We start from the raw sequence: 22,703 nt of genomic DNA on the forward strand, positions 1-22,703 counted from the left end.
AAGCCGAGTCGTCACTTGAGCTCTAAAGCCATCAGCCAGTTTGCCCAGTAAACTAGTGTATACAAACACCGCTTCCTGACTACAATCCCATGCTTTCTAGCATGCTAGAGCCAAACTGCAGTTATGTAGAAATACAATCAACGGTGGATATTGTGTGCGTGACTCCATCTATGAGACGTCCAGTCTCCGTTTACAACTCCACCCCGACTTTCTGTAGTTACTGAACTGTCAGAATAGGAGAAAGACAGTTTTGTTACACATTCAGCAACATTTCTTTTTGTCTAAACAACAGGCAAAGCACTGAAGACCACAATGACTTGCTTAAATAAGATCTGTACCTCTCCCCAGTGCAATGCGTGGTAAACCTTATCTGGATTTTTTTTGATTGAGGAATGCCAAAATTTATTGGAAAAATGTAAGTTTTCATCCTTATATTTGGTTTACAGTTTGGAGAATTCATTTCAGAATTACTAATGAGACAGTGCAAGTGTCTCTTAGGCAAGTACTGTGCACAAGGCAATTAAAGATGGCTCGAGTATTAATATCAGCACAAATGCTTTCCTGGTAGTTTTAACAATCTACCCGGTGTTGCTCCCTGCTACGTTTTGGATTTATCGGAAGTGTCAAGCACAAATATTTTATTTACTAACAAGCGAAATAGTTGCTGCCTGAAATAATTCAGTTTCCAAAAGAATGCTACATGCAGACCCCCCCCCCCCCCCCCCCAGTGATTTTTAGTAGCAGTTTAGGCTTTTAGTACCAGTAACGATAATAGGCACACAAATGTCTGCTGTCCTGTTGTTTAAGATTGGAACGTCACTTTTCTCTGACTTTTGCTGCTAAAGTTGAATATTCCTATTTAAGCAAAGCAGTCCTCTAACATTAGCCCCTCCCCTCTTGGCACCAAAAGAGGCACCACACTCAGCATTAAACTACAGCATCTGTTCGAATGAAGTGGGCACAGACTGAAAGATGAAATCCCAGAATGGCTTGACCTCTATTGCTAATTTAAGGGAAACTAGTAAAGCATGACACACTGTGCTATTGTGCCTTTTATCACTGTTGCACATATACATATAAAGCATATTCTCACTTTTAGTCTTATTTTAGAATGTGTACTTGAGTTTTGTTTTTTCTCACGTGTACCCTCCCCTTTGCCTATTGCCCGACGGTGTCTCCAGCTCGCCCGACACACCAGGAATATTCTACCTGTCCCCCCGTCATCCGTTGGTCTAAAATGGCACCAACTGTTATCTCCTTTCTCCAGCAGGGAGTGGTATTCCTCTTTCTGCTAATCACCTCATTCCTGTAGAGAGAGACAAAGGCTAAACCTCAACACTGTTCATTTTCTGTTATATGAATATTTGTTTGTCTTTTAGAAATGTTTTTTGTATTTCTTGTTTTGTTTTTTGTTTTCTTTTCTTGGTTTGAGAATTGGAACTTACACGTCACAGACCTAAAAATATACTACTTAACTACTCCCTTAATGGAGTTTTTTTGATCTCAGGTTCCACTGGTAAAGCATCCCAAAAGGCTCTTCAGATGAGGCCGAGGATTCATGTAACAAAATGAGTAAAATGTACTGAAAAGCTTGTCTGCTCTGGTGTCTCGTTCTTCCGGTTTTTACAATCACAGAAAACGCACTGATCTCATACATCCATGTAACTTCTCAGTCACTGACTACATTGAAACCAATTATGTTTTTCAATACCAAACACTAATTTTCACCCCAGTTTACCAACTAACAGACATAAGCGAACAATAGGTTTACAGTGCAGCTTCTATAATAGACATCCTGTGCAAACTACATCAGTCATGAAGCAATTTTAAGGCCAATGTCACCAACAGGGGGAGGCAGGTTGCATGACAACACTAGTGTGTTTATTTTGGGAGGTAAAATATGTGAGGACTTCAATAGTCAAGTTTTTGTTTCAGATAGGAACCGATTCCACTTTGTGGTCATTTTCAAGGCTATAGTTTGAGTTGGTGTTAAATTGTACTGTTATACTGAGAATTATTTGTTATTTAGCCCATTCTTACTAATGGAGAGATGGTGGACAGAATATTACAAACACTAATCTGAAACTCTTTCAGCACCAATTGATCATTAAGTTCTTTTTCAAATAGGAAGGACACATTCTGGAGCAGTTTTACTACACTATAAGGTTTCCAAAATGTACCTATTAAAAAGGCAGCCGATTGTGCTTGTGTGTATTTGCACAAAACTACTACAGATTGTGTTGCTTTTTAAGTCTACCTTGCTTTATAGTACATATTTCTACTAGTTTTTTTACATATTTGACCACTGAACTCAAATTTCCTTTTTTTTTTAAAGAAAATGTGTCTATATAAGTGCTGTAGCTGTGACTTGACTAATGAACTCGGATGCTAGATAGCTGCTGCTGGTTCCTTACTCATGCCATTTTCCCACCAGAAGCATTTGATCAGTTGTAGAAGGAGTCATAGTACAAGTTGAAGTTAACAAGAATTCTAACCACCAATGCTAAGTCTTTAGTTACCCTTCACTTTTTAATTAACTTGGTTGGTTGATTATTTCTTTGTTGTAACCTTGCTTCTGGGCAATAAATCTTGTACCGTTCAAAAGCCTGTTTATTTCCCCTTAAATGGTCCCACATTCGTGGAGATGCATTTGCGGGTTGTGCACATGAAAAACTTGCCAAATCATCTCTGCCAATGTCAAACAGCTTATTCTGCTATTGACTCTTGTTTGATGTCGTTTATTGGACTGGATCACTGAAGTCTGAAGAAATAACACCAAAAAAAGAGTGAATAGCAGAATAAGCTGTTTGGCATCAACAAAAAAATTTAGCAAGAATTTTATGGGCTCAACCCACATACTCAACTTTGCTTCTCAGCCCAATTGTATCCCCTTAATGCCCTTTCCTTACTTTTTTATGTGAAGTTTATTTTGCTTTCAAGGAGGCAGACTTTGTTATTTTTAGTGCAAAAGTTCCTCAAGCTCTCCGAAGGTCTTTTGGAGTTTTTCTTTGGCTGACATTGGCTGCTTTTTCATTCATTTTAAGTGCAGTCCTTGTACCTGATCTTTTTCAGAGGAACTTTGTTTTGTTAAGCCACTTAATACTGACTTATTATTAAATAGACATAAAACAGGCAACATAGGCACTTTGTTGCCAGCGGCCTGTCACAAATACACATAATTCTTTCACATTTCTTTGGTTGAATATATGAAAGAAGCTTGGAGAACTCTTCTTGAAGACTACTTAAAGAAATGACAAGAAAATTTGACAGAGATATAAACGGCATTTCCATGTATGCTTGCACCTTTCAGTTCATTGCTGCACCTATTTCCCATTTTCCTAGCAAAGGTTAAAGAAATGAGGGGTGGTTTGATACTTTTACACAGTATGTTTACTGGGGAATGAACATCAAAGACAATACAAGTTAAATGGTGTTGCACAGAGTGCTGAATTTTTATGTTTCCCTCATTTTCACATGTATTTAGAATCCATGTGAAAATGAGGGAAATGTATCAAATTTCTACATTTGCTACATTTCTACATTTCCTGATCTGAAAGAACAGGTTCTGATGTTCTGTAACAGTGACCTAGCTGTGTGCTTGTCATGGTTTTATTGAGGCTGAATACTTCAAATGATTAATTTCAGTACTATATTCATACCGAGTTGAACATACCAAAAAAATGAACTTTTTGTGCAAATGCATATCATATATATCATCTGATCACTGAACTCTGAAGCTAGGTACATTTATATAATCTATAATCAGGATTATAATCTGGACTTTGACTTTGCTATAAATTTTTGATGACTTCAGTCAGTCCTCCTGTGCCAGCTGTACCCTCTTGGTGGTATTTAGTAGGAGAGAAACTCTTACTCTAAAGCTACAGGACTCTGAACATTTACCCTCATGCCTTTTACATATCACTTGGAAATACAAAAAGAGCAACATAACTGAAGTGCACTTCAGGGATTGCCATGTACATCTGTAAGCAGTGGTGGTTTTGAGCACTTTGGTTACCTCTCATACTCAAACTTGTGGTGACTCTTTTGGAAATGTGACAGTTTAACATCAAAATGTCTTCCAAGACAGAGAAGGCTAATCGAGACATTGCCTCTAGCAATGTTTGTACCTATGCTCTGAAAGCTCAACCTGTCAACAGCCTGATGAACACACACACCTCTTTCTTTATTTTGGGAGGAGTCTGCAAGGCGGTTTACATCCATTGAGCTTCATACATATGCTTAGTTCGCGAGTGGAAACGGTCACAGCAATTTTTACCGGCTGAGGCGAACACTTGCTAGGATGCACTGCCATCAGGACTTGGTGAGCTTTCTCAGCTGTGGACTTATTCTGGCAGGAGTTTGGCACCTGGTTTATCACAGGAAGTCACAGAGCTCCTATGGACGCTACATGGCATGCCCTCCTGCTAGAATGGTTCCTGCTAAACTAGCCTGGTTACTTCAGGAGATGCCGGCTTTCATCATCCCTCTACTTTTAATGCTCATCACGCACAAATCCACAATTATGGGGAAGTACCTGCTGCTAGCGACCTTTTGCGTGCACTACTTTCAAAGGTAAAAGCAGAAAAACAAGTCAGCTTTGTGCCATTTGCTATGCATGTGAAGGGAACAGGGAACATGTATTCACGACAGTAAACAGTCGTGAATACATGTATTCCTATTTACAATATTCCTATTTAATCTTTCCAACATAAGTGATCAACTTTGATGTTATTTAAAAAAAGGAAAGTTAAAATCCCTCCTCTCTAACAGTTTGTCTTTTCTATTTTACATAAAACAACAAAGACGTGGCGTAATCATCTTTTAGCTGCTGGATGTACATTACGTATTGAGACATTTAGTGAAAGCAAGAGACAAAATTTCAGATGGGGACCTAAAAAGCAAAAGAAAAAAACAAAAGGAGGTTTGAAAAGGATTTTTCCTGCTGCTATAATTCAAAACAACACTCTGAGGAATGCTTTCCTAACCTCCCATGAAGAGTGGAGCTTAGTGGCACCATTTTAGTTTTCACCTTAATGCCAAATCATTTATACAGTGTGCTTCCAGTGGATTGTAAAAACACAGCTTTTTCTGCATCTACCAGCATGGAAAAAATGTACCATTATCCCCGTCTTTTGCCACCCCTGCTGCATCTACCATTTTGTTCCCCAATCATAGAACATTTGTGTACTCGCTATTGATGAAAGGAAAGCCTTTCCCGCTGAGTGTGATGGTGACAGCGGGTTTGTTCTGCTCTCTAAATGGTTTCCTGCAAGGACACTACCTGCTGCATTGTGCCCAGTTTGATGATGAGTGGTTTACGGGCTATTGCTTTAAAATTGGTAAGTGGAATATTTACTCTTTGGATGTGAAAGTCAGAATCTAATTGTGCTTTTTTTTATGTCTCATATACTGAGAATTCTTTTTTTGTTGTTGTTGTTTTCAGGTTTACTGCTGTTTTACATCGGCATGGCCATTAATATTCACAGCGACTTTATTCTATGCAACTTGAGGAAACCAAAGGAAGTAATATACAAGATTCCTACTGGTAAGAGACAGATTAGTGACCAAACTCCCACTGTGCTTGTATTAACCTGCAGTCTACTTAATCTCCTGCAGGAGGTCTGTTTGAATATGTGTCTGGTGCCAACTACTTAGGGGAGATTGTGGAGTGGTTTGGATACGCTGTAGCCACCTGGTCTTTTCCAGCACTCTCATTCGCTCTGTTTACCCTCTGCTTCATTGGACCAAGAGCCTACTACCATCACAGGTGCCTAAGATATTGATGTGAAGGAGTCCTGACACAAATACTAACCCCTCAACTAAGGATTTTACCCACATGCTGTTTCTAAACCGTTGTTGTTTCTTCTGTTGCAGGTTTTATCTTGAGAAATTCAAAGACTATCCCAAGTTTCGAAAGGCTTTAGTTCCTTTTATCTTCTGAGGGAAAACATTCATGTATTGCAAAAAACTGTTTACCGTGGTCTATAACATGTTATACAACATTGTTATTAGTGAGGCCTTAACGTGGAATAGTCTAGTTAGCTTGGTTTAGTTAGTGTTTGTATTTAAGAAGGTAACAAGGTGAAGTGTATCAATAGTATTTGCAGCTTGTGAAATTTATGCATGATGTATTAATAAATGTATTTGTCTTGTTTATTACTGATACTCATACAACCGAGTTTCCAAAAGTCAGGAATGCTGTTTGAAATTAAATCAAATGTAAGAATCCACTGATTACCAATTTTACCAATCTTGCTTCAAAACTGCTGGTGCCATAATTTTTGGGACAATTTCACAGCTTTTGTAATTTTGTGTCCGTAGACCATCACAGTGGGATTAAAACTAAACAAAAAGATGTTAGTTTCAACTCAAATGGTGTAACAGCAATAGGACCATAGCCCACCATTTTCAGTTGTTGTGAAAGTAACTGGAAACTTAACAGACAGCCGGTTTCAATTGGCCAAGTTAGACCAGTTCTGTCATTATTCTGTGACAAATGAGATAGAGATTTGGAGTCGATCCAGTTGTTGAATTTTACATTGGAACTTAACATGAGGTCTAAAGACATGTTGATGCAAGTGAGGCCGTCATGAGGCTGAAAAAAGGAAAGTATAAATTAAAAACAAACCTCTCTGTTTAAGAATGTACCAGCAAAATGAAAAGCCCACAGAAGGCAATTACAGTATGTGATGGCAAATTCCTTCTTTGATTAAGAAAAACAACTTCTCCACCAGTGGAAATGTGCCACTAGTATTTAATGAAGTAGCAGGATGAACTGTGAAGCGTACAGGCCAATACTCTCTGCTCCAACTCAGCCAGATGTTGCAAAACTGATAGGAGACCCTTTCGCAGTGCAAATGGAAAATAACCCAGAGGCTACTGCCAAAGAAAGACAAGAGTTTCTCAAGGCAAAGACATGGGATATTCTTCAATGGGCAAGTCAGTGACTTGATCTCAACCCAACAAAGCGTGCTTTTCAGTTACTGAAGACAAGACTGAAGGCAGAAAGTCCCACAAACATGCAGGAACTGGCTGCACTGAAGGCCTGGGAGACTATTGATGTTGCCTAAGACTGTTTGTGAGCCACGGTTCAAATTCAAAGACTATCCCAACTTTCGAAAGGCTTTGTCCATAGGCTCTAGACTTCAAGCAGCCATTGACTACACTGGCTACAAAGAATTTTTATCCAAGTTTTAAAAACAATCTTTATAATTAAAAATTTATATAAGTATATATATAACCTCTTGAATTAAAGCTGAATATATGCACATCTGTCACATTTGATTAAAAATCTACTTCGTTGGTTTACAGAGGAAGCATTACAAAAACTAATGGACCTAACTACAAGGCTCCAAAAAACCCCCCCAAACTTTAAAGTTACACTTTTTAAAATCAGAATACAGCATCAAGTCAGTGAATCGTCTGGGATATTGAGCTGGTCAGTTCAGTAGCAGAGGGGGTTGTTAATCAGTTTCTTCATCAGTTTCCTCTTTGATGTTAATGATATTAACGACAGGTGCACTAGATGGGCAACAATGAGACGAGCCCCAAAACAGGAATGGTTTTACACGTGGAGGACACTGACATTTTCGCCTTTTCTGTTTTGCATTTGGCTTAGAGTCAGAGTCACTACTGGTAGCACGAGGCAATACCTGATACCAGAAGGTTTGCTGGGTTTCCCATCACGGTCTCAAGAGCACGGAGGAGATTCCAGGGGACAGGCTCTGGGAGAGCTGGACAGCTGTGCATGTAAAAGGTCCTTAACACATCAGCAGGACCGGTATCTGCTCCTTTGTGCAAGGAGGAACAGGATGATCACTGTCAGAGCTACAAAATGACCTCCAGCAGGACACTCATGAGGGTGGTCTAAGGGCCTGATGTCCTCTAGTGGGCCCTGTGCTCACTGCCTGGCACCGTGGAGCAGATTAGCATTTGCCATAGAAAACCAGAATTGACAGGTCCACCACTAGTGACCTGTGCTTTTCACAGATGAGAACAGGTTCACCCTGAGCACATATGACAGATGTGAAAGGGTCTGGAGAAGCCGTGGAGAATGTAATGCTGCCTTTAACATGTGGGTGGGTGGGTGAGTGATGGTCTGGAGAGGCATATCCACTGAGGGGTACACAGACCTTTACAGGCTAGCCAACTACACCATGACTGCCATTGGTACCAGAATGAACCCCATGGACCCACTGTCAGAACCTATGCTGGTGCAGTGAGTCCTGGGTTCCTCCTGATGGATAACAATGCCCAGCCTCATGTGGTGAGAGTAAGGAGAGTGTCAGGGTACTCGGTCTCCTGACCCAGCATGTTAATTCTTTGTGATTTTTTGTATTATTGTACTTGTGTGAGTTATTCTATGGTTTCTAGTTTTGATCCCTTGTCCTTCATGTTTCTCTGTGTCCCCTCTGTTCTGTGTAAGTCTGTGTCTGCATGTTTGAGTTTCCCTCTGTGGCTTTCGGTTCTTAGAGCCCTCTGCCTTAGGTTTACGTCTCTGTGTTTCTTAGTTGCTGTCTCCACCGTGTCAAGTTCGCGTCTCTGTGTCTTACTTCCTGTTTTACTTTGAAGGTCCGTGTCTTATGTGAATGTGTTCAGGTTACGCTTCCTTGTCTCGTCAGTTCTGATTTCCCCCAGCTGTGCTCTCCTTCTGTGTCTCATTCCCCTCGTTACTTCCCAATGTATTTAAACCCTGTGTTTCTCTTAGTCAGTGTCGCCCCTCATGCCGTGTGGATCTCCCTGTGAGTTTAGTGTGTTAGTCCCCAGTTTAGTTTACTTTGTATGCTCGTTTTTCTGTGACCAGCAGATAAAGCTGTGGTTTTGAGTTCATCCCTCGAGTCTGTGAGTCCTGCATTTTGAGTCCCCATCTCTTGCCTGCCACACAGCGTTTTATGACAGAACGACGCGACCAGACATGGACTCAGCAGGCTCCGCCCGGGAAATTGATTTGGCCCGCATCCAAGGTCTGGTAGAGCGGATTTCCCACACTGATGATGTTCGGGCTGTGACTGTAGGAATCAAAGCCATTGAAGCCATCCTCGAGAGGAACCCCCACTTTGGTCAACTCGGAGGATTTATGGACTCAATAAACATGGTGCGCGAGGCCCGGGAGGTACTGCAAGCCCGAGAGTTAGCTATTCTCGCCCGCTCCCGGTATTCAGCACCGAAGCCACCAGCGCTGCAGCAGCAGATGGAGCTCTCTGCAATGCAGCAGCGGCCATTAAAGCGCAAGGGGGTTGTTAAATCAGATTATTAATCCCGAGACTGTTTTTCCAAAAGCTGCATTTTTCAGGTCCCCGGGGGGTTTGTGTGTTTCCGTTGAGCCTGAAGACAAAATAACGAGCACTGCGAAAGAGCTCTAGGTTTGCGCCCACAAGGACAGATTCTATGGCAATTCCTGAGACTGCTACGCTCTCCAAGGCTTCCCCAGAAGCTGAGTTTGTAATTTCATCTGAATCTGGACCCCTGGAGACAACAGAATCCACTCAGCCTGTGACTATTGACGGTTTCTTGGCTTACTCAGAGCAGGAAATAAATACCTCCAAGACTGTTTTTCCCGAGACTGCTCTAGCCCAAAGTGAAGCTCACTTAGCTGCCTGGCCTACTGAAGCTCCATTCTCACCTCAGCTATCACTCCAGCCTCCTACATTGCCTTTAGGCCAGTCTGCTATTCATTGTTCAATTCAACCTTTAGTTCGGCCACTTGTAAATGGCCTGGCCTGTATTTATATAGCGCTTTACTAGTCCCTAAGGACCCCAAAGCGCTTTACATAACCAGTCATCCACCCATTCACACACACATTCACACACTGGTGATGGCAAGCTACATTGTAGCCACAGCCACCCTGGGGCGCACTGACAGAGGCGAGGCTGCCGGACACTGGCGCCACCGGGCCCTCTGACCACCACCAGTAGGCAACGGGTGAAGTGTCTTGCCCAAGGACACAATCCATAGCTCAATTACCCATTCAGTCCATTGCTCATGTGCCTAGTCAGTTCCGAGCTCAGTCTCTTGCGTCGCCACCAGTTCAGTTCCCCGTAGCACTTCACTACACTCAGCCAGTCAGGCTGCTACTCAGTCAGTCATTCAACCTATAGCCCTGCCATTAATGCACTCTGTAGCTGAGCCGTTAGCCGCCCGGCCCGCAGCCAATTCAGCCACTCCTCCACTCGTTACACCTCCACCACAACCGTCACTGCAGTTCCCGGTTCAGTTTCCTGCAGCTCAGCTGTCCCCAGTGCAGTCTCCCTTAGCACAGTCATCCACTCAACCACCAGCTCCACTTTCTCCCCAACCGTCACTACTACCTCTAGCTCAGTTTCCTGTGCAGTCACCCCTAGTTCATTCTCCTGTGAAGTCATCAACTCCACCACCCACTCCACTCTCACCACCACCGTTACTACAGACATTAGTTCAGTCCCCTGTGCCAGTGCAGACGCCGTCAGTTCTGTCTCCCGTGCAGTCATCTACTTCACCACCATTAGTAGCTCAGCTCCCCATGTCTCCAGTAGCTCAGCTTGCACCTGAACCACTAGCCCAGTCCCCTGTAGCAGTTCAGTCTTCTGGTCAGCTTAACATTCAGCCAGGGGTCCCAATGCCCTCTGGTTCTACACCGGCTCCTGCTGGAAGCTCGGATGAGTCCATCCAGCACTCCGTGGCTCCCACGCCGCCACCCGCCTCGTCCGCTGGGGGTTCTGGTGAGCCCGGCTCTGTCACCTGTGCCACCCGCCTGGTCGCCCCCGACCGTTTGACTTATGAACTTTTGTGCCGGCGACCTCCGGGTCGGCCCCCTGACTTACTATTGAACTGTTCTTTGTGCGCCGGTGTTTTCTGTGCACGTGTTGTTTTTGGACTCCTGGTGCTCCTGTTTTGTTTTGCCACACAGCGTTTTATGACAGAGTTCCTAGAGAACAAAGTAACTGATGTTGCTGACTGGCACCCACGCTTGCCTGACTTAAATCCAATAGAACACCTCTGGGAACACCTCTAATGACAGGAGCTCAATGATGCCCTGCTCCAGATCTGCGAGGAGATCCACCCCAGGACACCATCCGTCATCTCATTAAGGGCATATGCAGACGTTGTCAGGCATGCATGTGGGGGCCACACAAACTACTTACTAGTATTTTGAGTTGCTTTAATGACATTTCTGCAAAATGGACTAGCCTGAAGTATCAATGTTTCATTTTTATTTATGGGGTGTCTTTGAATTCAGCCCTCTGCAAGTTGATAATTTTCATTTCCATCCAACAACATGGTATCTCTTTATTGCTAACACATTACCCAGTCCAAATTACTATAAATGCCCAGCATGATTCCTTTCCCCATACACATCAGATGCGTTTTCAGCATAGTTAAACATTAATGCTACCTTCACAGATATAAGTTACCCATGTACTAATGTACCCCAGTGCCAGCATGGGTTTTTAAATGATATGCAAAAGGACTCCCTACTGTCTAAGCTCTTTTTTTTTAAATTTGAAACCAAAAAGGCAGCATTCAGTCCCCATTTTAAACCCACAAACCAGAATTCCACACTACACAAAAAAATCTGTTCCGCTAATTCATATCTTGAATTATATATTTAACATCCAGAGCAAGATTAGCAGTTTCCACAGCAACTTGCAATGCGCTGAGTTTAGCTGTGAAGGAGTCTAGTACACGTGGCTGCACACGAGTGTCTCTAAACACCGGTGATGGACAGAAATCTGAATATTTAGTGTTTAGATAAGTCCACTTCTTACTTGGGCTACTTTGTACCAAACCGCAGCCACAGAAGCCCAAACTTTCCTCCATGGTTTCTTTGATGGCATCTGCAGGGAGCATCCAGCGATGAGCATGAGTCAGATCAATTAAAGAACTCCCACCATCGTGCTCCAGCGCTCGAGCTGCAGACTCCAGAGCACAGCAGAATAGCTCCACACCAAGAAGGTACTCTGTCTGTGAGCACATTAATACCGATGCAGTCTCTGGTACCTCACTCTTGCTCTAAGAAAAAAATATGGCATCATGAAGGCATGTCATTGTGAAAGACACGTGAAATCAATAAAACTGGGGTAAGTGAAGACCAAATACTGGATCTCACCTTGTGTCTAACATAAGCAGCCAAGTTTGTCTCAGTACAGCCACCCCCAACCAAGGCAAATGGTTCCCTTAGAGTGAGCCTCAGTACATGTTCTGCCGTCTGGCACACCACCTTTAGCACAAACACATCAGAAGTGACCCCTTTGTCACATTTACATGACAATAATGGGTATTCCATGACTGTGTTAAAAACGTATATTTTCTGAAGAAATTTGATCTCTCAATGGACGAACACTAAAACATTTACTTTGTGGGAAAATCCATTACTGACTTCTTATTTATTGAACTAACATACAGCAGGAATTGTAAATCTTAGCGATAGGGAGTCTTATGAGTGGAATCTACGTTGTTTCAGGCAATATGTCTCTCCATCCATCATTAACTCCAGAAGCCAACAGTACAGCTTTAACACCCACTTTATCTTACCTTCAGCTCATTTAACATGGTCTGGTTCCTGTGGCAGAGGATCATTGTGCAGATCGCAGACTCCCCAAGAGGGAATAAATGCAGCATTGTCTTGGATCCAAAGTGCTTTATACAGAGATCCCTCGCCTTCCCGTAGGTCTTGGGTGGGATTGTGGTATGTAATGTGGCCACAGGTTGAGCCCCTATTTGTAAAAGGTATGCAAAAAAACAAAACAAACAAAAAAACCCCCACCATAAATACAACACAAGTATATTCCACTCGGACAGTAGATAGATTATTACAGTAGTGCAGTGAGCTGAATTGAAAAACAAATAAAGCTATTGGTGTTTAACTGGTGCTTGTATGTATGGCATGATTTTGCAGCCCACCTGTCAGCTGAGTAAGTGGCTCCATAAGAGCAATTCCCAGTCTCTCTACCACTATGACACCATGACTCCTGAGATATTGCTGCAAAACTGGGTGGATGACCTTCTGGCACATGAAGAGCTTCACTTCATCATTAATCACCTGTCTGCCAAGCTCCAGAAGTTGACCCAGGATCTGTGAGTCTGTGTCTACATCCGGGTGGGCCTCAATTACTCCATCTCCTAGTTCAGAAATGTCCCCAGCAAGAGACGCACTGAAAAGCACAACACTGAGGGGATTTAAAGGTTTGTCTTCCTCACTCAGGCCATCAGGCATCTCCACCAATAAACCTGGAAGCACTTCAGAGCTTAGCACAGAATGACCTTCTACAGGAACAGTCACTATTCTGCCAAAACTGACTATACCTGGACTGCTGCAGGGAACGGTGAGCAAAAAAGCTTGCACAGCCAGTTTGCTAATGTGAAGCGTCTCGGGCTCTGTTAGTACACATGCGGGTTTGCTGGAGATAACACTGCGAGCTAACGTGATCAAGTTCTGAGTGCTGCAGAAGTCGAGCTTCACTCTACAACCACAGTCTTCTCGTTGAAGGTAGCTGGTACACAGAGCGAGCAGGTAGTTGTTCACTCTGATAGCCACGCTTTCCCTGAGAGCAGACTTTTTGATTTGTTCAATAAGAGAAAGGCATAAGACAGCTGCAAACAAACCGCAGTCGCTGAAGCGAGAGACGTGGTTGAGGATGGAGGTTTTTATGAGATTGATAAAAGGCTGCGAGGAGGAAACGGATGAAAGAAGAACCGAGGAGGCAGAGGTGGTCACGACGTGTCCTCCAATGTTGTTGTGAACTTGTTTCAGTCTACCTGTGGGACCGAAACAAGACGTTAGTATCTGTTTCAGCAGGTGAAGCTTGCTGCAAATATCAGTGTTGTCCAGTGGCATATCAGTGCAAACAGATGGAGATTTCTTGCTGAGTCGAGACATGACCGAAGCACATTTAACATTGTTAAGGTAGACAGTACCAACATACGGCAAATCGGCAGTGATAAGTGTTAGCAATGATAGAATAGTGATGCTCGTAGCATTGCCTGACCAAATTGTGTTTTAAAAGAACGGGGAACAGTTGCAGATTAATTTATTAAATCCAACCAAAACCACCACTACCTTATTGTAGGGTCTAACATTTGATGCCATACATATTTAGATGTAATTTGACAGTGTGTAGTTTGAGAGATTGACAAAGGCGTTGTACAGACACAACTCGTTTCCATGGTAGCAACACAGCGCTTGGCCAAGCTGCGGTCCTACTCGAGAAACCGTCGCTTGCCTCTAGTACCGGCTTTTCATAAGGAATAAACCAACTAAAAGCGAATTTACGAGTCTTTATGTAGAAGAGTAGTTGTCTATCTCTATTATTATTTTTTTATGCAAAAGGCATACAGTGAAACGTCCCACGCACAATGCGCTCAGTTATTGGACTACAAATTGAAGGTGACGTCATCTCCGGTCGCCCGGCTGTTGAAGAATCATTCAAAACTGTTGGCGGTATGAAGTTCTGGTTAACTTTAATATACTTATATGTTTTATGTCTAACGAACTTATATGTTATTATTTTACTTTATTATAACACTTGTTATGTTTTTGTAATTGTTGACGGTGGCCGTTTGTCGTACGAGCGTAACAAATAAAGAAATCTGTCTCTGTTGTCTTCAAAAAATACAGGTAATAGCTGCCCACCGTGCACTTACTCTAGTGAAGCTAACTGAATTCATGAGAATGGCTCCTATCAAACTTGTCATTAAGGTAAGTGAAACGATATACCCAGTACACGAATTCGTGCGGTGCTGCGTTGAATTAACATACTGTATATTATATTTGTTGATGATGAATGAATAAAACGAGGTAGAGAAGGGTGTGTGGATGGAGGACAGTACAGATCAGGAAGTACAGATGATTAGTAAAGAGGAAGTGAGGGCGGCTGTGAAGAAGTTAAAATTATCGTAAGACTCATTTGCGGAATATTTGTAGCAGTATGAGCAGTACTGTTTTAATTACTGGGATACTGCAGACACAGGAAGAAATCTACACAACAATGTAGGCTTGAAGAGAATGCAGGGTAGGATCCCAAAGGAATAAATGTTGATTATTTTGTTGACAATAGGACATATAGGCTAAACCATACACTAGAACAGGCAAACACCGAACAGGTCTCTGCATTTATGTAATCCACCAAAACCTGTTGAACACGTGCCAATCCTTTGCATTAAGTTTGAGTGAAAAAGAAGAGAATCAGTGGCTTTGTTGAAGGACAGAAATTACAGTTTTACACTGAGGAATTTGTTACTGAAATTAAACAATTTTCTATTTAAATATCTTGAATTAGATGATTGATGCTAGTCTCCTGTCCACATTCCAGTCCACTAGGTGGCAGTAATGCACCTGTAAATTGGTTTGCCAACTTACAGGTGCATTACTGCATTGAAGAAAAAGCTACAAGAGGATGAAGAGTGGAAAAGCAGTTGGTTCAAATGACTTGCCTTTGGCGGCATAGAGATATCTATATGAGATGGAAGCATGTGATAGGATGCCAAGGAAGGAACTGTGTTATTGCACGAGGAAGTTAGAAGTGGCAGAGAAGTATTTGAGGGTAGTATAGAACATATATGAGGACACCAAGATGATAGTGAGGTGTGCAGTATGAGTGACAGATAGGCTCTGCGTGAGCCCATCCTTTTTGCTGTTGTGATGGACAGCTGAAATGAGATCTGGCAGGAGTCTCAGTGAACTGTCATTTTCACAGATGACTGTGATCTTTAGTAAGAGTAGGGAGCAGGTGGAGCCTGGGGAGATGGAGGTGTGTTCAGGAGAGTAGAGGAATGAAACTCATTAGAACCAAGAAAGAATACATGTGTGTGAATAAGAGGGAGATGGGTGAAGATGCAAGGAGTAGAGGTACTGAAGGCACATGAGTTTAAATATCTGGGAACAACCATCCAAAGCAATGCACAATGCAGAAGAGAGGTGAAGAAGAAAGTGCAGGTAGAGTGGAGCAGGTCAGAGGTGATTTGTGGGAAAGGGATAGCAGCAAGACTGAAATGGAAAGTTTACAAGATGGTAGTAAGACCTGCTATGATGTATGGTTTGGAGATGGCATTGACAAAAAGACAGGAGGAGGAGCTGGAGGTAGCAGAATTGAGGAAGTTCACATTGGTACTAATCAGGATGGACAGAATTCGAGATGAGTAGTTTGGAGACACAGAGGGCCAAGTCTGTGCATGTGTGCAGATGATGGATAGTGGATATGTTGAGGAAATGATGTTTGCTATGGAGCCCCCAGGCAGGATGAAAATAGATATACAGAGAAGATGAATGAATGTGAAGGAAGACATGAAGATGGTTGGTGTGAAAGAGAAAGATGCTAAGGATATGGTGAGATGTAGGCAGATGGTTAGTTGTGGGAGCGCGTAAAGAGATCAGCTGAAATAAGAAGGCGATAATATATATTTGTTAAATTAAAGAACATTGCGCTCCCATGTTCAGCTGCGCAACAGCAGTTGTACCTCAAGGTGCTTTACATAGTATGGTAAAGACAGAGTTTGAAATTCTTATCAACACTCATTTTAAAAGCCTGCATCTCTGATGGTGCATTAATGTCTGTGGGCTTGCCAGCTAACACATCTGGAATACACTCTCATCCAGATGATGATTTTTTCAGGGAAGGCCTTGCATATTTCAGCAATACAATGCTAAAGCATGTACTGGATCTATTACAACAGCATGGCTTCACAGTAGAAGAGTCTCAATGCTGAACTGGTCTGGCTGTATTCCAAACCTTTCACCAGTTAGAAAGATTTGACAGAATGAAAAATAGAAAAAGGAAGACGCAAGACTTTTGAGCAACTAGAATCCTGTATCAGATAAGAATGGGATAATGTTCCTCTCCTAAAAGCTCAGCATCTGACCTCCTCAGTTTACAGATATTTACGTTATTGAAAGAAGAGGACATGCTACGCAGTAGTAAACATGTTGCTGCCATCAAATTCAAAATGACTTTGTTTTTTTCTTGAAATAGTACTACAATTTTCTCAAGTTTAAACATTTGGTATGTTTTCCATGTTCTCTTGTAAATAAAATGGGGAATTATAAGATTGCAGATCATTGAATTCTGCTTTTATTAACATTTTATACAGTGTCCCAGATATTTTGGAATTGGGTCTGTAACTCTAATTGAAGTACATTTGCTGAGAGCTTTCCCAGTAAACTTTGCTCAGGGCTATAAAGCTGTTTATAGCTTATTTCAGCGTCTTGTCAACAAGTACTTGCCATATGTATTTGGGAAATATTTTGCTTCTAAGAAGCTGTTTTGTGTTTTTCACTCACCACAAAATGCATTTTTCTGACGTAAGATGCACACAAGGTACCAAGCGACGAGATGAATATGCTTTCTTTTCAAACGTTTTTAGCCGTCATGATAAACAGCTCTCTGTGTTTGTGCTACGTCCAAATAGTAGAACAGCTACACAAACTACTTCCAGCAAGTGACATGAGTTTTTATGGTCTGTGCTAAACCTTTGAAAAGCTCTCGTGCAGCCCTGGAAAATATGCAACCCAGCAATACAGCATGTGGTTGTTTTTCTAGCATTTGCTGTATTCCAATTCTGATGTAAGATTTTCTTTCTTTTTTCCCGTCTAAGTAGCACTGTATTTGTCCACAAGAGGGCACTACAGATGCATGTTTCAGCTGCTGTTACACCATGTTACCATGTTGTGGTTCATTCTTTAGAAAAAGTTGGAGTTTCTGGTCACCTTTTGGGAATCTCATGCCTTCCCAAGAGCCTTTTGTTAATGGGCACAACCATACGGCGAAGAGGAAACTCATTCTATGAAAAATCCGAGCTGTTCATCCTCAGTCTGTTGCTCTGACAGAAATAATGCACATCAGATGTTTTTGTTAAGTGCAGGGAAAGCCGTTGGTCTCTCTTTTGTTGATGTTTCATTTATTGAGAGTTTTGGATGAGGGGCTGCAGACATTTTCGCTGATCTCTCACATCCTCCGTAATGCCATGTGTGCCTAGCTGACCAGATATTGCGTTCATTCCCTTTTATTTGTTTCATATGCATGCCTGCATACAGGCTACCCCACCACCCCCCTCGGTTGGATGTGGGAGAGTAAAAACGCTGGAGGTTCACGGAAGGTTCCTTCCCACTGGGCACATAATGATACTGTTGTGTTAGTCTGCCTGAGAAAATCCACACAGCCTCTACCATGCTTAACCAGCTAACCGCAACAAGTATGTTAGAAGGGATCAGACCAAACAATAGCATTCAAGGCTCTGCCTATGGCTTCTCTTTTACAAGACATACAGCACTGCCACCATGTTTTCTTAATGACTGAATTAACTTCTTAGAATAATAAAGAGAAAAAAATCTCCTGGTTTCTGTTTTCACAGATGTTGCTGATTGTGTTTGCCATCTTGCACAGAGAATAAGGTTTATCTGAGAAATTATGATTTTTATGTTCTTGGATTCATTGGGCCATGTTCAGTAGGTTGTTCGGGGTGTTTTATGGTCCTTTCTACTGGGATGTTTTCAAAGCAGCTCCCTCCGTGGTCTGTGGAACTGCAGGAGGTGTTGGTATGCTCCTTCTTAAATAGGCTTAGACCATATAGTGACCTGCCACTTCTCAGACCTCCCGAAAAGGCCCTGTGGGCTAAAAGGCTGATCCACTCAAGTGCATGCTGTGTCTGCCAGGACATTATTGCTACAGAGCCCTGCAATCTGCCTTCTATTAAGAGCATACACCACCAACTTTTTACCCATCTAATGTAGTAAGTTGAGACAGACCAAAGTGTTTTTTTAAGGAATAAAAGATCTGAGTTATCACAGAGCAGTTTAATGTCAGAGGTTTATGTGCTGTTTAGTGTTATTGTTGGTCTGGAGATGAGCTCATAACAGACCACACATCGCGGCTCTGAACAAAAATTATTGCATTTTCTTCTTGGAAACATTTTTGACACTTTCCATTTTCAAAAAGAGAAAGTGACAAGGATAAAAAAAAAAGAGGAAAAAAACGCTTTCATCTCAAAACTGGCCTACATTGCAGTACAGAAATCACATCTCCTAATGAGGCAAAATGCTTCTCAGCTTGCTATTTCTGTCTATCTACCAATTTCTCAGGGATGTGTCTGCCTACACTTTGTTTGCCGAGTGTTACCTGGAGATATTCTTGTCTGTTCTTGCTGCTGGAATTCCTCTCCTGGGTTGTGTCTCTTTTTATCATCAAATAAAGGAAACTCAGGTGTGCTAACATTCATCCAGAGTGAAGGGAGGCTTGCATACAAAACACTTTGGTGCACTGTTTGTAAATAACATTTGCATTTGGGAATAATCAAGTTTCAAATGTTAATGTTAAGTAGCCAGTGGTTTGAAAAACTGGAAAACAGTTTTTTTGTGTGTTTTTTGCTTTTTTTTACAAGGGGAAACCCAGGTGACTCACAGCACAAAGAAAGAGAGCTGGGAATGAGAAAAATAAAGCCAAAGTTGTCACACCCACATATCTAAAGAGTTCCCCAGGGTGCTTTGCAGACTTGCAGAAAGAGTCAGAAAAAGAGAGAGAGAGACAAAGGGAGAGTTGGGATAGATGCAAGTTTTATTGAGTGAGACCGCATCTGCTGCCCCTTCTCTCCCAATGTAAACATCTGCGGCTGGTTAGTGTTAGCCTCTGAGCTAAGTGCAGTCTGAGAAGGTCTGGTTCTTACACTGCGATAGCAATGGCAAAGGGCAGCGAGGTGGGGAGGCGGGTGAAGCTGGGCTCCGTGCCCAAGTTTGAGCAGCGCAGGCAGGAGGTTTGGAGAGCTGGGTCTGGGAGAGAGATAAGGGAAGGTAACGAGTGTTTTGGGAACTGAGTGTGACATAGACCAGAGCTCTGCAAACGAGAGAAAGTAAAAGAGTCATCGGGATGTGTTTATTTACAGGCAGAAAATAGAGAGGACCTTTCTTGTGTTGTGCTGTGGGCTGTGGGCAGGTTTAGTGTCTGCTTTTTTGGATTTTATTTCTCTTGGTTAACCTTTTTTTTTCCCCCACGCAAGTTATCGGTTCAGAAGCAGGGAGACTTGGGATAGAGAAGCTGAGCCTTAGCCTGCAGGAAGACTCGGTCCTATCTATTCAATATGTGACAGCAGACCACAAAAGATGGCACAATAAAGGATTTGGGATTAAGTAGCGCTTCTTGCCGCCTCTCGTTCAGCCTTCAGCCTCTGTTCATAACTCTAAAGCCCGAGCAAAGCAGAGAACAAAGCGGTGCTGGCCCACTTTAGTATGTATGAAAAGAGTAACTTCCTCTTGAACTTGGCCCTTTATCAAACTGTTCCTTTCCAACAACAGTGGCAGAAGCTCTGAGTATTTCCTTAAATGTGTCACAACGTAAAATAGCTCTTCAGTTTCTCAGTGAATATGTCACATTTAATGAAACCCTTAGGGTCCTGAGTATGACATGGTAGAAACTGTCACAGAAAGAATAAAATATGGAGTTTTTACTGATGGGGTGATGCAAAATTTTCTGTTGCCTTTTTACTGTGTTTTCTAAAAAACAAAAGAGAGAGAGAGAGAAAACTTGTGGTTTCATCGCTGCATCTAAAAAGTATACTACTCCTTGCGAAGATCTCACTTTAAAAAGACCAATAAATAAACATACACGAAGGTTATGGTTCGTGGCATAGTTCAGCCAAGAGATGCACTGGTCACTCTTTGTGCTGGGAGTTGACAAATTTAGGCCACATGATGTGATTGTACTCAGAGCCTTTGTGCAAAATTAAATTAAATGCCAAATTCTGCTGCTATTTTGTCTTGTCTGCGATATTCAACATAAATGTCCCTTGTAAAAAGCTCTAGTAGCTGTAGTGCCCAAGCAGCACAGCGTTGGCCAAGATATCAATACTTTTGCAGGTAATTTGTCTCTCTACCAAACTGGCACTTTTGCTGGGCAAATTAATTGGTTTCTCATTAGGGTGATTGCATTAGTTTGCATTCCTGACAAAATCCCCCGTTTCCGAGAATCTGGCAGAATCACATGCTGTTTTTGTATAAGGGCAGACCAGTGTTTATCATTAACTTCCAATTCCCAGTCGAGCCTTGTCTGCTGTTCTAATGTGATAAAAAGAAGTTAGTCTAAAGCTTGATACTTGTCTGGCTTGCAGCCCAAAGGACACTCACTCAGAAGCACAGAAACCACGTCAGGGGATTTACAATGCTGTGCTTTTCTATAACGATCTCCCTCTGAACCCTATACTGATTGCATATTTTTAGCAAATTAATGTGACATCACACTTTTTTGTGATTGCAAAAAAGTTTGCATGATATTTTGTCCTTTCTGATGTCAACACAGCTGAGCAGGCAGATAACCGCTGGTCAGGTTCAGTCTCTGCCAGCACACATGAGATTGTGTGATTTTGAGCCATCTAATTCAATGATTGTAAGATTTTGAGAAAACAGAAAAAGTGCACAAGTCCAGTAGCCACAAAAATGTTGATAAGTGTCAACTGAACATTTGTCTTGCACATTGTCAGTAAAAACTAAAGATCATAAGGATCAAAGGGTGGTTAGACTGGATAATCTGGTAACTTGTACGCAGTGAAAAGAGTTAAGTCTTAGAAGTCGGGAACCAGTATACCAAAAAATCCAGTCTGCATGTGTCATCTCCACTAGCTGGTCTCTGTGTTTTGATTGACAGGGTCTGACCCTCTGTTGCTAGGTTTTCCCACACATGGGTATTTGTAGGAGGCCACCAGTCATTGGTGCGCAACTGTGAGACAAAGGTCAAAAGATGAAGAGAATGCTGATCTTTAGGGACGAGCTGATACTGACAGGCAACATGCACACAATTTAAACATGAGGAGCGGGCATTAAATGGGGCTCCGTTCTGGTCCATGGGGTTCATTTCTTTGTGCATGCATGCTATTGTATAAGAACCTTTCAGTATTTTTTGCACACTCTGTTTTTATTTTTTAAACAGTTTTCCATTTGTAAATGTATTTTAACATTTAGACTTGCATTTTAACATGAATTGGCATGCATTAATGCTGTAGGGCTGCACATACTCAATACTACAAGACATGTCTGAGATTAAAACCAACTAGAAAGATTCACTTATCAGTCATGTGGGGGCACCCTCTGCACTCGTTTAGCTGTGGAAATAAGAAAGCAGATTCACTTCAGTTATTATAATACAGAAAGAACGAGAGAGGATAATGCTCTCAAGGGGAAAATAATGCAGAGTATTTGGCAGGCTGATTTGCTCACATGTAGCCTTTAATAACATTTGATGAAAGGTTCACAGCCAAGCTTTACTTTTACCAGTTGAGAAATAATGCAGTACTTTAATGAGCAAGCTAAGCTAATCTTAACTAACAAAAGAAAGCGACAACTGGAAAAAGTTTGGAGGTGGGAAGTGTACATTTGTGTCCAGAGTTAGAACATTAGTAGACGGTTATACCCCTGTGGGATGAGGTCTCTCACGTCATGCTGAGAGCATGCTGGATTGTAGAGTTTAGTCATCTTGTCTATAATACTATGCTTTAACACTAGCCCAGAGGATGTGCCTGCTTAAAAACAAAGCTTTCAGTGTGCACCAGTTTCCCCTGTTACTGAATGATCCAGTGATCCTTCTCCTCTTGTTACACACTCTTCAAGTTCCACAATGTGATCCTCAGGTCAGTGTCTGGTTTTGGCTTTTCGTGACCTTAGTGTTTTTGCACCGTCATTCTCATGAATGCTTTTTGCCGCATTATCACTCTGGGTTTTAGTACTCGCTGCTCCACTGTGTCATGTTGT

The 22,703-nt window shown here is 42.1% G+C and overlaps 3 protein-coding genes across 3 annotated transcripts in view; 2 read left to right on the forward strand and 1 right to left on the reverse strand.

The window, feature by feature from the left end:
• The first annotated feature begins 1,729 nt into the window (after positions 1-1,729).
• On the forward strand, positions 1,730-11,007 carry srd5a2b (steroid-5-alpha-reductase, alpha polypeptide 2b). The gene is made up of 5 exons (XM_080868593.1): positions 1,730-4,575; positions 5,179-5,342; positions 5,447-5,548; positions 5,620-5,770; positions 5,878-11,007. Exons 1-5 carry the CDS (start codon positions 4,304-4,306, stop codon positions 5,942-5,944), a joined length of 756 nt encoding a protein of 251 aa, XP_080724719.1. The 5' UTR covers positions 1,730-4,303; the 3' UTR covers positions 5,945-11,007.
• A 175-nt stretch (positions 11,008-11,182) lies between these two features.
• mkks (MKKS centrosomal shuttling protein) lies at positions 11,183-14,017 on the reverse strand. The gene is made up of 4 exons (XM_080868590.1): positions 12,884-14,017; positions 12,515-12,696; positions 12,090-12,200; positions 11,183-11,992 (listed from the first exon to the last, which is right to left on the reverse strand). The coding sequence occupies exons 1-4, from the start codon at positions 13,857-13,859 to the stop codon at positions 11,564-11,566; spliced, it is 1,698 nt and encodes a 565-aa protein (XP_080724716.1). The 5' UTR covers positions 13,860-14,017; the 3' UTR covers positions 11,183-11,563.
• A 137-nt stretch (positions 14,018-14,154) lies between these two features.
• Positions 14,155-22,703, forward strand: part of slx4ip (SLX4 interacting protein) — a 32,157-nt gene continuing 23,608 nt past the window's right edge. The window contains exons 1-2 of the mRNA XM_080868591.1: positions 14,155-14,420; positions 14,598-14,678. Of these exons, the coding sequence (XP_080724717.1) occupies positions 14,301-14,420; positions 14,598-14,678 (201 nt within the window). The 5' untranslated portion in view covers positions 14,155-14,300. The remainder of the gene's footprint in view (positions 14,421-14,597; positions 14,679-22,703) is intronic.

The sequence above is a fragment of the Rhamphochromis sp. 'chilingali' genome (assembly GCF_963969265.1).
Source record: "Rhamphochromis sp. 'chilingali' genome assembly, chromosome: 20".
NCBI lineage: Eukaryota > Metazoa > Chordata > Actinopteri > Cichliformes > Cichlidae > Rhamphochromis > Rhamphochromis sp. 'chilingali'.

Coding starts and splice junctions, on each gene's coding strand:
- mkks (XM_080868590.1), bottom strand. CDS start 13,859: ATGTCTCGACTCAGCAAGAAATCTCCATCTGTTTGCACTGATATGCCA. Junction 12,201..12,514: donor CCATGTTAAATGAGCTGAAG/GTAAGATAAAGT, acceptor TTTGTGCTAAAG/GTGGTGTGCCAGACGGCAGA. Junction 11,993..12,089: donor CTGCTTATGTTAGACACAAG/GTGAGATCCAGT, acceptor TTTTTTTCTTAG/AGCAAGAGTGAGGTACCAGA.
- srd5a2b (XM_080868593.1), top strand. CDS start 4,304: ATGCACTGCCATCAGGACTTGGTGAGCTTTCTCAGCTGTGGACTTATT. Junction 4,576..5,178: donor TGCGTGCACTACTTTCAAAG/GTAAAAGCAGAA, acceptor CCCCAATCATAG/AACATTTGTGTACTCGCTAT. Junction 5,771..5,877: donor AGAGCCTACTACCATCACAG/GTGCCTAAGATA, acceptor CTTCTGTTGCAG/GTTTTATCTTGAGAAATTCA.